The sequence below is a fragment of the Arachis ipaensis genome, chromosome B07 (assembly GCF_000816755.2).
Source record: "Arachis ipaensis cultivar K30076 chromosome B07, Araip1.1, whole genome shotgun sequence".
Taxonomy (NCBI): domain Eukaryota; kingdom Viridiplantae; phylum Streptophyta; class Magnoliopsida; order Fabales; family Fabaceae; genus Arachis; species Arachis ipaensis.
In genome coordinates, this window is record NC_029791.2 from 99,834,158 (window position 1) to 99,847,163 (window position 13,006).

A 13,006-nucleotide genomic window follows, 5' to 3' on the forward strand; every position below is an offset into this window, starting at 1 on the left:
AATGCTTGAACAGTGCATATGTCTTTTGAAGTTGTTGTTTAAGAATGTTAAACATGTTGGCTCTTGAAAGAATGATGACTAAGGAGACATGTTATTCGATAATCTGAAAAATCATAAAAATGATTCTTGAAGCAAGAAAAAGCAGCAAAGAACAAAGCTTGCAGAAAAAAAAAATTCAGAGGTTGAAGAAGGACTGCTGATGCTGTTGGATTCTGACCTCCCTGCACTCAAAGTGGATTTTCTGCAGCTACAGAACTCGAAATGGCGCGCTTCTAATTGCGTTGGAAAGTAGACTTCCAGGGCTTTCCAGCAATAAATAATAGTCCATACTTTGGCCAAGAATAGACGACATAAACCGGCGTTCAACGCCAGCTTTCTGCCCAAATCTGGAATCCAGCGCCAGAAAAGGAGCCAAAACCAGAGTTGAACGCCCAAACTGGCACAAAAGCTGGCGTTCAACTCCAAGAAGGACCTCTACACGTGCAACACTCAAGCTCAGCCCAAGCACACACCAAGTGGGCCCCGGAAGTGGATTTATGCATCAATTACTTATTTCTGTAAACCCTAGTAGCTAGTTTATTATAAATAGGACCTTTTACTATTGTATTAGAAATCTTTGGACGCTTGGTTCTTAGATCAGAGAGGCTGGCCATTTGGCCATGCCTGGACCATTCACTTATGTATTTTCAACGGTAGAGCTTCTACACTCCATAGATTAAGGTGTGGAGCTCTGCTGTTCCTCAAAGATTAATGCAAAGTACTACTGTTTTCTATTCAATTCATCTTATTTCGCTTCTAAGATATTCATTCGTACTTCAATCTGAATGTGATGAACGTGACAATCATCATCATTCCCTATGAACGTGTGTCTGACAACCACTTCCGTTCTACATTAGAACTGAATGAGTATCTCTTAGATCTCTTAATCAGAATCTTCGTGGCGTAAGCTAGAATGATGGCGGCATTCAAGAGAATCCAGAAAGTCTAAACCTTGTCTGTGGTATTCCGAGTAGGATTCAATGAATGAATGACTGTGACGAGCTCCAAACTCGCGATTGCAGGGCGTTAGTGACAGACGCAAAAGGATAGTAAATCCTATTCCAGCATGATCGAGAACCGACAGATGAATAGCCGTGCCGTGACAGGGTGCGTTGACCATTTTCACTGAGAGGATAAGATGAAGCCATTGACAAGGGTGATGCCTCCAGACGATTAGCCATGCCGTGACAGGGCATTGGATCATTTTCCCGAGAGATGACCGAAAGTAGCCATTGACAGTGGTGATATATCACATAAAGCCAGCCATGGAAAGGAGAAAGACTGATTGGATGAAGATAGCAGGAAAGTAGAGGTTCAGAGGAACGAAAAGCATCTCCATTCGCTTATCTGAAATTTCTACCAATGATTTACATAAGTACCTCTATCCCTATTCTATTATTTATTATTCGAAAACACCATTATCAATTTATATCTGCCTATCTGAGATTTGCAAGGTGACCATAGCTTGCTTCATACCAACAATCTCCGTGGGATTCGACCCTTACTCACGTAAGGTATTACTTGGATGACCCAGTGCACTTGCTGGTTAGTTACACGGAGTTGTGAACCATGGTCTTGGCATCATGTTTTTGGCGCCATTTCCAGGGAAAGAAAGAGCAATGAATTTTACATAATTAAAGTGTAATCACGATTTCGCGTACCAGGAGGTATGTCTAACGAATTTGCAAGCTCCACTCCTTTTTGCTCTTTGACAACTTCCACCTCCTTGTAAGCTTCTTCAATTTCAACCTCTTCCTCTTGGTAGCTTTCTTCCAATTCAATCTCCTCTTCACTGCTTTCCAAGGGCATGGGAGGTTGTGCTTCTTCTTCTTGAATCTCCATCTCTTGATCAACCTCTTCCAAGTCTTTAGCTATGATATGCCTTGGAGGTTGTACACCCTCTTTGGCATCAAATTCAAATGTTTTGGAAGGAGGTTCTATGATTGAGCTTTCAAAGTTTGACCTCAAACTTTGGCTCAAACGTGGATGGCAGCAAGGAAGCCTAGCTGATGTGAAAAGTTTGAGTAAAAGTTTGACCTCAAACTTTTACTCAAGCTTTTCTGATTCATGGCCCGGTTCAAAAATGGGTTTCTCTCCAACTCCAAGAGCAATCAACAGAGACTTTTGTAAACCCAATTCCATCAAGAGCAAAGGCCCAATTCAAGGCTTGAAGATCATTTGAAGAAAGTGTATAAATAGCTTAGAATTTAAGTTTTTAGAGAGCTTTTCTTTTTAGAGCCTTTCCGTTTTAGTTTTTACTAAGTGATTTTGGGAGAGCTTTTGGTTAGGAGTTAATTTGGGATTCTGAGTCTTGGGGAAGGAGAATTGAATTCTCTTCATCTTAGTTTTCTTGTTTTCATTTTCATTTACACTTGTCTTGAATCTTGGGTTAAAGAATTGAGGAAATTCTGTCTCAATCTCACCTTGAGATCTCTCTGTCTCACTTTACTGCAACTGTTGGAAATTGAATTTGGTTGTGTTTCTTCTACTGTTTGATCTTTACTTTTCTTGCAATTGAATCCCTGTGGGATCGACCTCACTCCCGTGAGTTTTATTACTTGATGCGACCCGGTACACTTGCCGGTGAGATTCGTGTGTTTGGAATTCGTTTTCCACAAAAATACACATCACTTTCCCATGGAGGTTCCGCATCTCCTAAGTCTTCGACCACTTCTTCCTCTTTAATGATTACGGCTTCCTCCAATTGTTCCAATACAAAGTCATGTTGTTCATTGTCCACCGGAGTTTCTAGCTTCTCCTTCATGCTGCGTTCTTCAGTAGATTCTCCACATGAAGCCATGGGAGTTCCTTGAGTGTCCAGATGTCGAGAAGCTAATTTATTTACTACCTCGGTTAAGGCAGTCGTGAGTTCCAGTACACTCCTTTGCATCCTTGCTTGCCCTTGAAGAATACCACGAAGAATGTCATCCATTGGGGATTGGGGTGGATATGAGGGTTCATTATTTTGGAGAAAGGGTTCATAATAGGAAGGTGATTCTTCTTGATAAGGATATGGAGATGGTGAATATTGAGGTGGTAGTTCTGGGTGTGGTTCATATGGTGGTTGGTGTGGTGGATAAGGATTAGGGTCATATGGAGGTGAATGGTTGTAGGTGGCTTGTGAGTATAGTGGTTCAAAACTATGTCGAGGAGGCGGTTCATAAGCATATGTGGGGCTTGTTGGTAACTGCAAGGGGGTGGTTGTTGCCATGAGGGTTGATCAAATCCTTGTGGCTCCTCCCATCTTTGATTGTTCCAACCTTGATGCTTGTTCTCATTGTAATTTCCTCTTCCTGCAACATAATTGTAGTCAGACTCATAGCCAAAGGGGTGAGAGTTCATAGTAGCAAATAAAAATTAAAAACGAAAATAAAAACAAATTTAAATTAAAAGGTTATTGAAATTTAAATTTTGAATTTGAAAATTAAATTTTGAATTTTGAAATTTAAATTTTGAAATTTGGATTTTGAAGTTGAAATTTGAAATTTGAATTTTGAATTTTTAAATTTTGAAATATAAGATAAAGTTTTGAAAAAAGATTTGAATTTTGAAATTTAAAACTAAGATAAGATAAGATAAAAATTTTAAAATAGAAATCTGAAAATTTTTTTTAAAGGAAAATTTGAAAATCCAATTAAAATAAAGAGAAAAGATATTTTTGAATTTAATGAGGAAAGAGAAAAACAATAAAATGACACCAAACTTAAAATTTTTAGATCAAAACGAAGAAAACAACTAAGAACAACTTGAAGATCAAGATGAACACGAAGAACAAATTTTTCAAAAAAAAAATTTTTTTAATAACTAAATAAAAACTAATAACCTCTTAATTTATGAAAAAGCAAAAATAAAAACAAATAACAAGCAAAAAGCAAATATTTACAATAACCAATAATAAGACACACGTTTGCAATTCGCCGGCAACGGCGCCAATTTGAAGAACGGAAGCTTGACGGTTTAGAATTCAGAATAAATTCCCGTTGCAAGTATAGTTTCTAAACCAAACAATCATCCTTTCTTACAAACGTTTTGGTTGTCACAAGTAACAAACCCCTTAAAAATTGATAACCGAAGTATTCAAACCTCGGGTCGTCTTCTCAAGGAATTGCAAGGAGGTATGTTCTTATTATTGGTTATGAGTTTTGTAAATCGGGGGTTTTGAAAGTAAGGAACAAGTAATTTAAATGACAAGTAAAATAAATAAATAACTTATAAAATAAACTCTTGGCAAGGTATGAAAATTCGGAAGTCCTATCCTTGTTATTCTTATGAGCATTGAGTTTAACCCCACTTAGTTAACCTTTACAAAAGCAAGGGAAAGTCAAGTGGACTAATTAGTTAGATTTTCCAAGTCCTAGCCAACTCCTAAGGAAAGACTAGAGTTAGTGGAATTCCAGTCAATTAGAGGAATTAATTAACAATCACGATAAGTTTAATAACTCAAGAGCCTCCAGTTAATCAATTAAAGCCAAGAATATAAAAAGGCTAAATAAGAATCAATAATCTGAAATACCTTGATTTATATTAAATAAAGAAAATTCTAACATGAATAGTTCATAAGCCAATTTGGCAACATAAATCAGATACGAATAAAAGTATTAGAGTAAATAGAAATATAAAAGGAGTATTGAACCTGAGAAGAAGTTGAAATAATAAAGTTGAAATAATAAGAAATTCTAATTTCTTTAAGAGGAATCCTAATCCTAAATCCTAAGAGAGAGGAGAGAACCTCTCTCTCTAAAAACTACATCTAAACTATGAAAAGTGAATAATTCAATGCATGTTGATGAAAGAATAGTTTCCCCCACTTTATAGCCTTTAATCTGTGCTTTCTGGGCCAAAAACTGGGTCAGAAACAGCTCAGAAATTGCCCTTAGCATATTTTGGTACGTACAGGTCGCGGGAAAGTGACGCGGAAGCGTCGTCCACGCGTTTGCGTGGATTGCGTTTCTGCCAGGTCACGCGTCTGCGTAATCCACGCGTTTTTGTCGCTTGGCTTCGGGGTAGCTATAGCAAATTATATATTGTTGCGAAGCCCCGGATGTTAGCTTTCCAACACAACTGGAACCGCATTATTTGGACCTCTGTAGCAAAAGTTATGACCGTTTGAGTGCAAAGAGGTCAGGCTGGACAGCTTAGCAACTTCTTCAACTTCTTGTATTCCTTCCACTTTTGCATGCTTCCTTTTCATCCTCTGAGCCATTCCTGTCCTGTAATCTATGAAAACACTTAACACACATATCAAGGCATCGAATGGTAATAAGAGAGGATTAATAATTAGCAAATATAAGATCAAAGAAGCATGTTTTCAATCATAGCACAAAATCAGGAAGGAAAAAGTAAAACCATGCAAATAGTATGAATAAGTGGGTAAGAACTTGATAAAATCCACTCAATTGAGCACAAGATAAACTATAAAATAGTGGTTTATCAATAACTTGAAAGAAGACCAAAAGGAAGCCAACTTGTAGTTACCGATGGTTGAATTTGTGCTTGAGAAATTTGAGAACGTGGGTTACATCCACTGTTCACAGCGGTTGCATTATTAATTGCAGCATTCTCCCCAGGGCCACTCCAAGAATTTTGATTGTTTTCCTCTACCTGAGATGTTAAACTTGCAGCAGTTTGTGCTACAACCACAGGGACATTATTGTTTGATGAAGACTCTATGTTACTATTTGAAGTTTCTTCAGTCATATTGATAATCCTCCCACTCCATAGTTGCATGCACTAACTCAATACCTATCAAAAAAGAAAAAATATTTGATACAATTTCACAAAAACTGTTCCATTTGGCGTACCAATTTGTTATGCAGATTTTAGTAAATTTTAGTTGGTTCGATATCTATGATCTGGGAGTGAAACCTACTCCTCTTTTGTGAGTACTAGTTTTCTTTTTTATGCACCAAAACTTTACTCTAAAAGAATGAAAGGAAAGAAGGAACAAAATGCAAACTAAAATAAAGATCTTTAAATTCAAAAAGAAAGAAATTGAAGCAAAGTAAATGCTTCGAATTAAAAAAAGTATACAATTGCCTTCAAGAAATTCGAAGGACTTTGAAATTAAAAATCACAATGCAAGACTTAAAGAAAAAAGAAAATGACTTTTGCGAAAGGAAAATAAATTACATGAAAGTAAATTATAAGAACTTGAAAGAAATGTAAAGATATGGGAGGAATCCTACCGAAAATAAACTCGTGACAAACTCAGAAAATCGATAGGATGTGAGTGTGTGAGAGTATTTTCTAAAAACGAATTCTAACCACTTGCTTCCTCTGAGCCTTGTCAATATATAAATCAATCCAACCAATCTTGTCCTGTGAAGTGCCATCTTTCAAGAATTTGAAAAAAAAATAATTGTTCTCGCCAAAATATAAAGTCAAATAACTACCCTTGTGCATTACATCATTAAACTTGACATGTCAACCGTCAGTTTCATTCATCAATGTGTTACACCAAATCGAGACCCCTTCTATCAACAACCACTTTTCGAATCGGCATTCTCGAAAACTCGACTAGCAACTCTTCAACTAAGTTACTCTTTGACTAACACTATCAAACAAGGAATTCAAAACCAATAATCAAAATAAGGCCCTTGATAGGGTAATAATGTGTAAATTTATTTAAAAACAAAAAATCTAAATCTAAAGCATTAGATAAAGTGTATTTTTTATTCAAGCTTATGCCATACAATTTGAACAAAAATGAAAATTTTATAAAAGGTGACACAACATGAACATTATAATACATTACTCTATATTCATCACACACATAATCAGTCAAAGCATAGCACTCCCAACAAATAATCAGCTACATGATCAAATTTGCAAATTAAAAAAAAAAAAGAGTAAGAAAGTCAAAACAATTTAAACGGTCAGCTACCAGAAAAAGAAGAAGCAACAACTTGCTTAACAAAGCTGATATACACTCTCAAACTGCGACGAATAGTGGAGCAATCGATGAATATGAAGAAGTCATGCGTAACTGACGCTCATATTTGATTTTTTGCATTTCAATCGAAACACATCTAAAACGAAAAAATAAAAAACAAATTTAAAAATCACAAAAATTCAAAAGATAGTAGATCTAAAAAAACCTTAGAAAACATCACACGAAAAATCCCAAAATTTAAAATTTGGACATCAGACATGATCAGACCTTGTTTTCAAAGAGCTTGTTGGGAAGTTCCTTGCAAGATGCCTAGAATCCCTATAGTTGTAGCAGATCCGCTGTTACCACCGTCGCCGTGCATGCTTCCACATCTGCTTCCTTCTTGGTTGCAACCCCTGGCCATATGGCTCATCCCTACCACAGCTGTAGCAAGCAAGCGCCACAACTTCCTCCTTTGTTACAGTTCCAGGCCATGTGACCCATCCCCACCACATCTGTAGCAACCGCCACAGCTACCACGTCCTTCACTGCCACCATCGCGACCCCAATGATGGATTGAAAAAATAAAACGGAGGAGAAGCAACTAGAAGAATGCATTGAACAATGAAAACAGGAGGTTATAAATATACTTTTTTCTTCAATTCAAAACTGAAATTTAAAATTTTATGTCTTTTTACTTGTTTGAAAAGGTGGAAACTAAATGTAAATGAGAATGAATAAGAAACAGTTGGTATTGAAAGAGAAATTGAAGGAAGGAGTTGTTAGAAGTCATTAAAATCAAAGAGTAAAATTCACTCGAACATAAATGAATGACTAAATAGGAGAGAGGCAAAATACAGATGAACCAACACTGCATATAAAACACCTTAAAGAATCCAACTCTCATGCCCCCTCCTTTAAGATAAGTCAGCATTTCACTCACCAATAATCTTCTTCTAAAGGTTTAGTATTAGATTACTCACCTCGAATGTAGACAAACTCATATCGACCGTGTGCGTATAAATCAAATTAATCTTTTCATGATTTTAATCATTTTTAGAAATATACTGCAATCTATTTGTAATAATCCTTTAAAACATTGCTGTTACTTATTTAGGACTACTTTTAACTTATTCAAATTTCCACATTTTGAAATTGAAAGACCCTTTACGTCTACAGATAGTCACCAAATAAAAAGACTGACTTAAGCCAAAGATTATTTACATAATTTTCATATTAATGTTACAAAATTATACTGGAGTTTCGCTTTTTCTCCAACGGATATGCAAAATTAGCACTAGTGAAGTTATATTGAACGCCGTCATTGGTATGTATAGCCTACAGGACTGGTGGTTTGATTTTTGATTAAGTGGCTGATTGTACAAACAATGAGGCAGCGAAAACTGCTTAGTAATCACAAAGCGCAGCCTATTTACGTAGACTATACAAGGTATATGGTACAAAATTCCATTGATAGTGGTTGGTCATGGCTATGTTGTTAGAGCAGAGGGAAGGGTTGAGCGTGAGCCAAGTACTTTGCCACCAACATCTGGGAAAGTCTCAAAACCGGGTAAGCAGCTGACCTTGCCATTTGCATCTACTCTTACAGGATATTTCATTAGGTGCCCTTGCATTGGTGCAAAAGAATCAGCTGTATACTTATTCCAGTTCTCTTCAGCAATCTTGTTCACAATTTGGACGCATTCCAAAGTTTCAGGCTCCTTGAAGCATTCATCGATGTAACCCATGTGTTCCGCCCATAAAGACATTCTGTACCCATATACATGACCATGTGGATGCCTCTGTTTCTTAGCCCATGTATGATGGGGTTGATATGCACCCATTGCGATCTCTGTATCTCTCGATCCAGCCATTGATCGTTGATTAATGTTGGCCGATCCGAGTATAACATATTCATCATCCACAACCATTCCTTTCGCATGTACATAAACCATAAAACGGTTGTACTTGGAAGATGCAACCTGATGACCATTCGTTAGAAAGTCGAGTTATATGTAATGCCCCCAACATAAAATAGCAGTTCTAATTACATTATGCGCAATAAGTCAGTCAAATTTGGTTTTGAATAATTACCGTTTCGCTAGTATTCGAAATCACAGAAGCATTTGAGTTTGGAACTTCAGTTAAATTCTCCCTGTTTCCAAGACAGTAAAAGTTCAGGTAGTCTTGTGGATGGCTGTCTTCAAGGTTTGCAGCTTTTAACTCCCGAGCTATGATGTCATACATCATCTGCATAGTTTGTCCCTGAAAATACGAATTCCATTATAATGAATCTATAAGAAATCATCAAATTATTATTTAAACAAAATATCTGTATATGCTTGTTGACAGCTGAGTGTTGTATTCAAACATACATTACCTGCCAAAACAGAATCTCTTGCATTGCCACAGAAGAAGGGACACCTTCAGGAAACATTGGGATGACAATATAAACTGTAAATCTCTCCTTGGATCTAATCTTACTAACTATCTTCAGTGCTAACTCCATAGGAATTAGGTTATCAGCACCTGGTCATTGAACAGAATACTCGATTGTTAGAAAATGTCTTCACTAAAATAACTAATGAAAAAGATCATCAACAAACCGACTAGGTAGGATTTAATTAGGGAAAGCATTATAAAAATGTGAGATAAGAATGGTATTGCAGGCACAACACAAGAGCTAAGTATCAAACATAAATAACATGTGTACTGTTAATCAAATAATCATATAGAAACTTTAGCAATCAAAGTTGTACGAGTAAACAATACCTGCTTCTTTGTAGGATGGCCATGCAAAGGATGATCCGATGAAATATTGATTCTCGATATAAATAAAATGTTGTGCAGATCTTATCGCATGTATGTATGCTGTCTGAATACTCTTGTCAATCACCAAATTTTTTGCACAAACGAGGTTCTGCAGTAAATGGCAATAAAATAAAGTTAACAACAAAGAAAACCTGACGGTTATGTATTTATGTATACCGACAAGTTCATCTTAATCGTATATCAAAGGTTTATAGTAAGTAACCTGATTCTCAGCTTCGAGTACATCCTTAGGAAACCCTTTCACTGAGCCAGAGTCAATAGATCGAAAAACCTGTTAAAATGGCAAATGAAAATATAAGCAAACAAATTGGTAGTTGAAACAAAAGAGAAGAAAATGGAAGCTAATAGTTTAGAGGCAACCAATTAGCAACCTGAACGTTCCAATTTTGGGGGTCATCTTCCTTGGAAATCCACAAGTCAGGATGATCATTTGGAACTGACTCAGAAGGACTGAGAATCCAAGAAATGCGTTCCAACTTGATGAGAGAATCATCTTGCCAATACGATACTCTCTTGATTTTTTTACCCAACTCAGACCATCTAGCGGCTTTTCTCCAGCGCTGCTCAAAATTAGTGAGTATATCATACACAGCAGGACCCTCAATTTTGCAATGTAAGTCATGCCATGCTTGCCTTGGACACTTGACTCCTGCCTATTTTTAAAAATGGGAAGTATAAGAACAGTTACTTGATAAGAGCTCATTAGTGATCTTCATATCCCTACCAACAAAGACCTTACAACAAAAGTTTATTCCTAACGAGCACTATGTTGATTGGTGGAAGGATCACATGGAAGTTTTCTATCCAGTAGAGAATGATAAACTTACAGAAAATGTAGGATTATGATGATCATTCTGAAAAACAGTGTCAAGATCTCGGACAATCCTGTGCTCAGGTGTATCATAACGCCCATCACAAAGATCTAGACCACCTATAAATGCGGTTATCTTTCTATGGTTTCCCTGTCCTTGAGTATCAACTATTACACATTTTTGATGATGCGTGAAGAGTGTTCCAACAACCTGAAATATGGTTCGCATCATGGTCAACAAATTATTTAAAACGAAAATTGAAGTTATTGATGGTCATTCTCTCCATGAAAGCAAAACATAGAGTATTAAAAGAAATATTTTATATAAGAATGGAAGAGTGAAAAATGTGGACCAAGTAAATGGAAGAGTGCAAAATGGATCAAGTGTAACATATATATATATATATCAATCAATGCTGAAAGCAATTTTCAGCTAAAAGATAACAAAATATGTGAAAGCTATAAAACCATAGCATAAAGCATGCCTGCTGCCTGAAAATGCTAAGCTTACTGCTGGCATATCGAGGTGACAGCACACATGTTACTGAAGAATGCTTGAAGAACCTTCGAGTTTCTTCGTCATGAGTTTGCATTACTCCATCCTGAAACCAAATAATCATTAGTAACTAGCTTGTGTTAATAAATGCCACAAAAAGGTACAGAAGTCATAAATAAATACATTAGTTTATTAATATTATGCTAAGTATACACTAAAAGCAGCCACCAAAGTCAGTCACAGTATAAAATATATGTTAAAATATAAATATACATTAAAAATATTTAAACCACACATATATTTATACACAAATACATTAATAGTTGATTTTATTGACAAATTTTAGTGTAGAAATAATATTTTTGTTATGGAAAATGTGTTACCGTGTGAATGAAGAATTTATTGTGCGAAGTCTTGTCATCCCAGACCAACATTAAGACCCTAACGCCTTCTTGAGACTTGTACTTGAGCAACTCACCGAGGCTCAAATCTCCACCGCTGGGTAAAGGCCTAGTGGGCTCTCTAACGAGCTTCACCTTATCGTAAATGGACCAACCCACAATGTATACCAAATGATGGGCCTCCAAGATCGAATGGCAGATATCTTCCCAGCACTTACCTTGCTGAAACTCAACTCCATCATCCAATCCAATCTCTGGCAGCATCGAATCCGGCACGTGCGCGTCCTGGTACAGAGTCACCGAACCTCCATGCCGAATCGGAAAATACGTATCCGGAACGGCGAACCGATTAGGTTCTGGTGCAATGTTGGATCTGTACAGAGGAGAATCCTCGCATTTCGTGAATTTCATCTCGAGCTTAACCGCGCAATTAGGTTTCGGAGGCCTACCGGAGGTGCCGATAATCGGGAACCAGCTGCTGACGGTTTCGCCGGATAAGATCTTATCCGCGGAGACGAATGCGACTCCGATCAAGTCTGCGCCGAACATGTCGTTATCTTTGATGTAAAATTCCAGCTCCGTGGCCTGGTGAGCCAGAGGGATCTTGAAATGCTCGTTCCAGGTAGGGTTCTGAGAGTTAGCAATGACGCGGGTTCGAGCCACGGTGGCGCCGGCGATGCAGACGGTGACGTAAGGGTCGCTGGTGATGATCTTTCCGTGGCGGTGTCTCTTCTCGGTCTTCTTCCTGCCGGTGATGGAGGCGGTGCATGTGTTTAGAGCAGAGAAGAATCTGCGGAAGCGCTCCGAGAGCATGTCCATGTTGGGGAGGTAACGAGCCTCAATGATCCGAAGATCGAGGTCTCCATGGAGGTACACCACGGTGTCGGATTTCGACTCCGTCACCATTGGGTTGAAAACTTGAAATCGAAAACCTTCAACTATTATATATATATTATAGATATTTATTTATTTTTTAAAACGTGGGGAGACTTTGGTGATAGAGAGCGTTTGAAAGCGCAAACGCCCGCTATCACACCACACAACAAACCGGGGCTCCGTCGGCGTTACCGCATCGTTTTGTTTATATATATAGTTCAGTTATGCCGCGGTGAAACCGAATACCAGAAAATGAGGAAACGGAATATATACGGGGTAGGGAAAAGAATAAATATAGAAAGAAATAAGTTAGCGGGAAAACAAGGGAATGGGCACGAGTTAGTTTGCCCTTAGCGTCTATATTTGAAATTGTGAAATACGGGTTAGTTGTTCTGTAATTAAATTACAGCCACGTTACTACTTCCAGCTTGCTCTGATAGGCCTAGATTGCTAGGGGATCTATCATACATAGATTTTTAAATGGAGAATTTTAGCATAATTATGCCTATATTACTGTAATTATGATAATTATAAAGTTGTTAAAATTAAAATTATAATTTTAATATTATTTTTAAAAGCATTATAATTATCATAAGCACTATAATATACATATTAAAATATTTTTTTAAATATTAAGCTTAACAAAAAATATCGAACACTAAATTAATTATTATATATAT

General features: G+C 37.0%; 1 protein-coding gene across 1 annotated transcript; it reads right to left on the reverse strand.

The window, feature by feature from the left end:
* Nucleotides 8,102-12,561, reverse strand: LOC107607504 (phospholipase D delta-like). Its single transcript, XM_016309453.2, has 9 exons — nt 11,433-12,561; nt 11,039-11,155; nt 10,570-10,764; nt 10,114-10,395; nt 9,945-10,013; nt 9,683-9,830; nt 9,291-9,439; nt 9,005-9,175; nt 8,102-8,892 (listed from the first exon to the last, which is right to left on the reverse strand). Exons 1-9 carry the CDS (start codon nt 12,354-12,356, stop codon nt 8,401-8,403), a joined length of 2,547 nt encoding a protein of 848 aa, XP_016164939.1. The 5' UTR covers nt 12,357-12,561; the 3' UTR covers nt 8,102-8,400.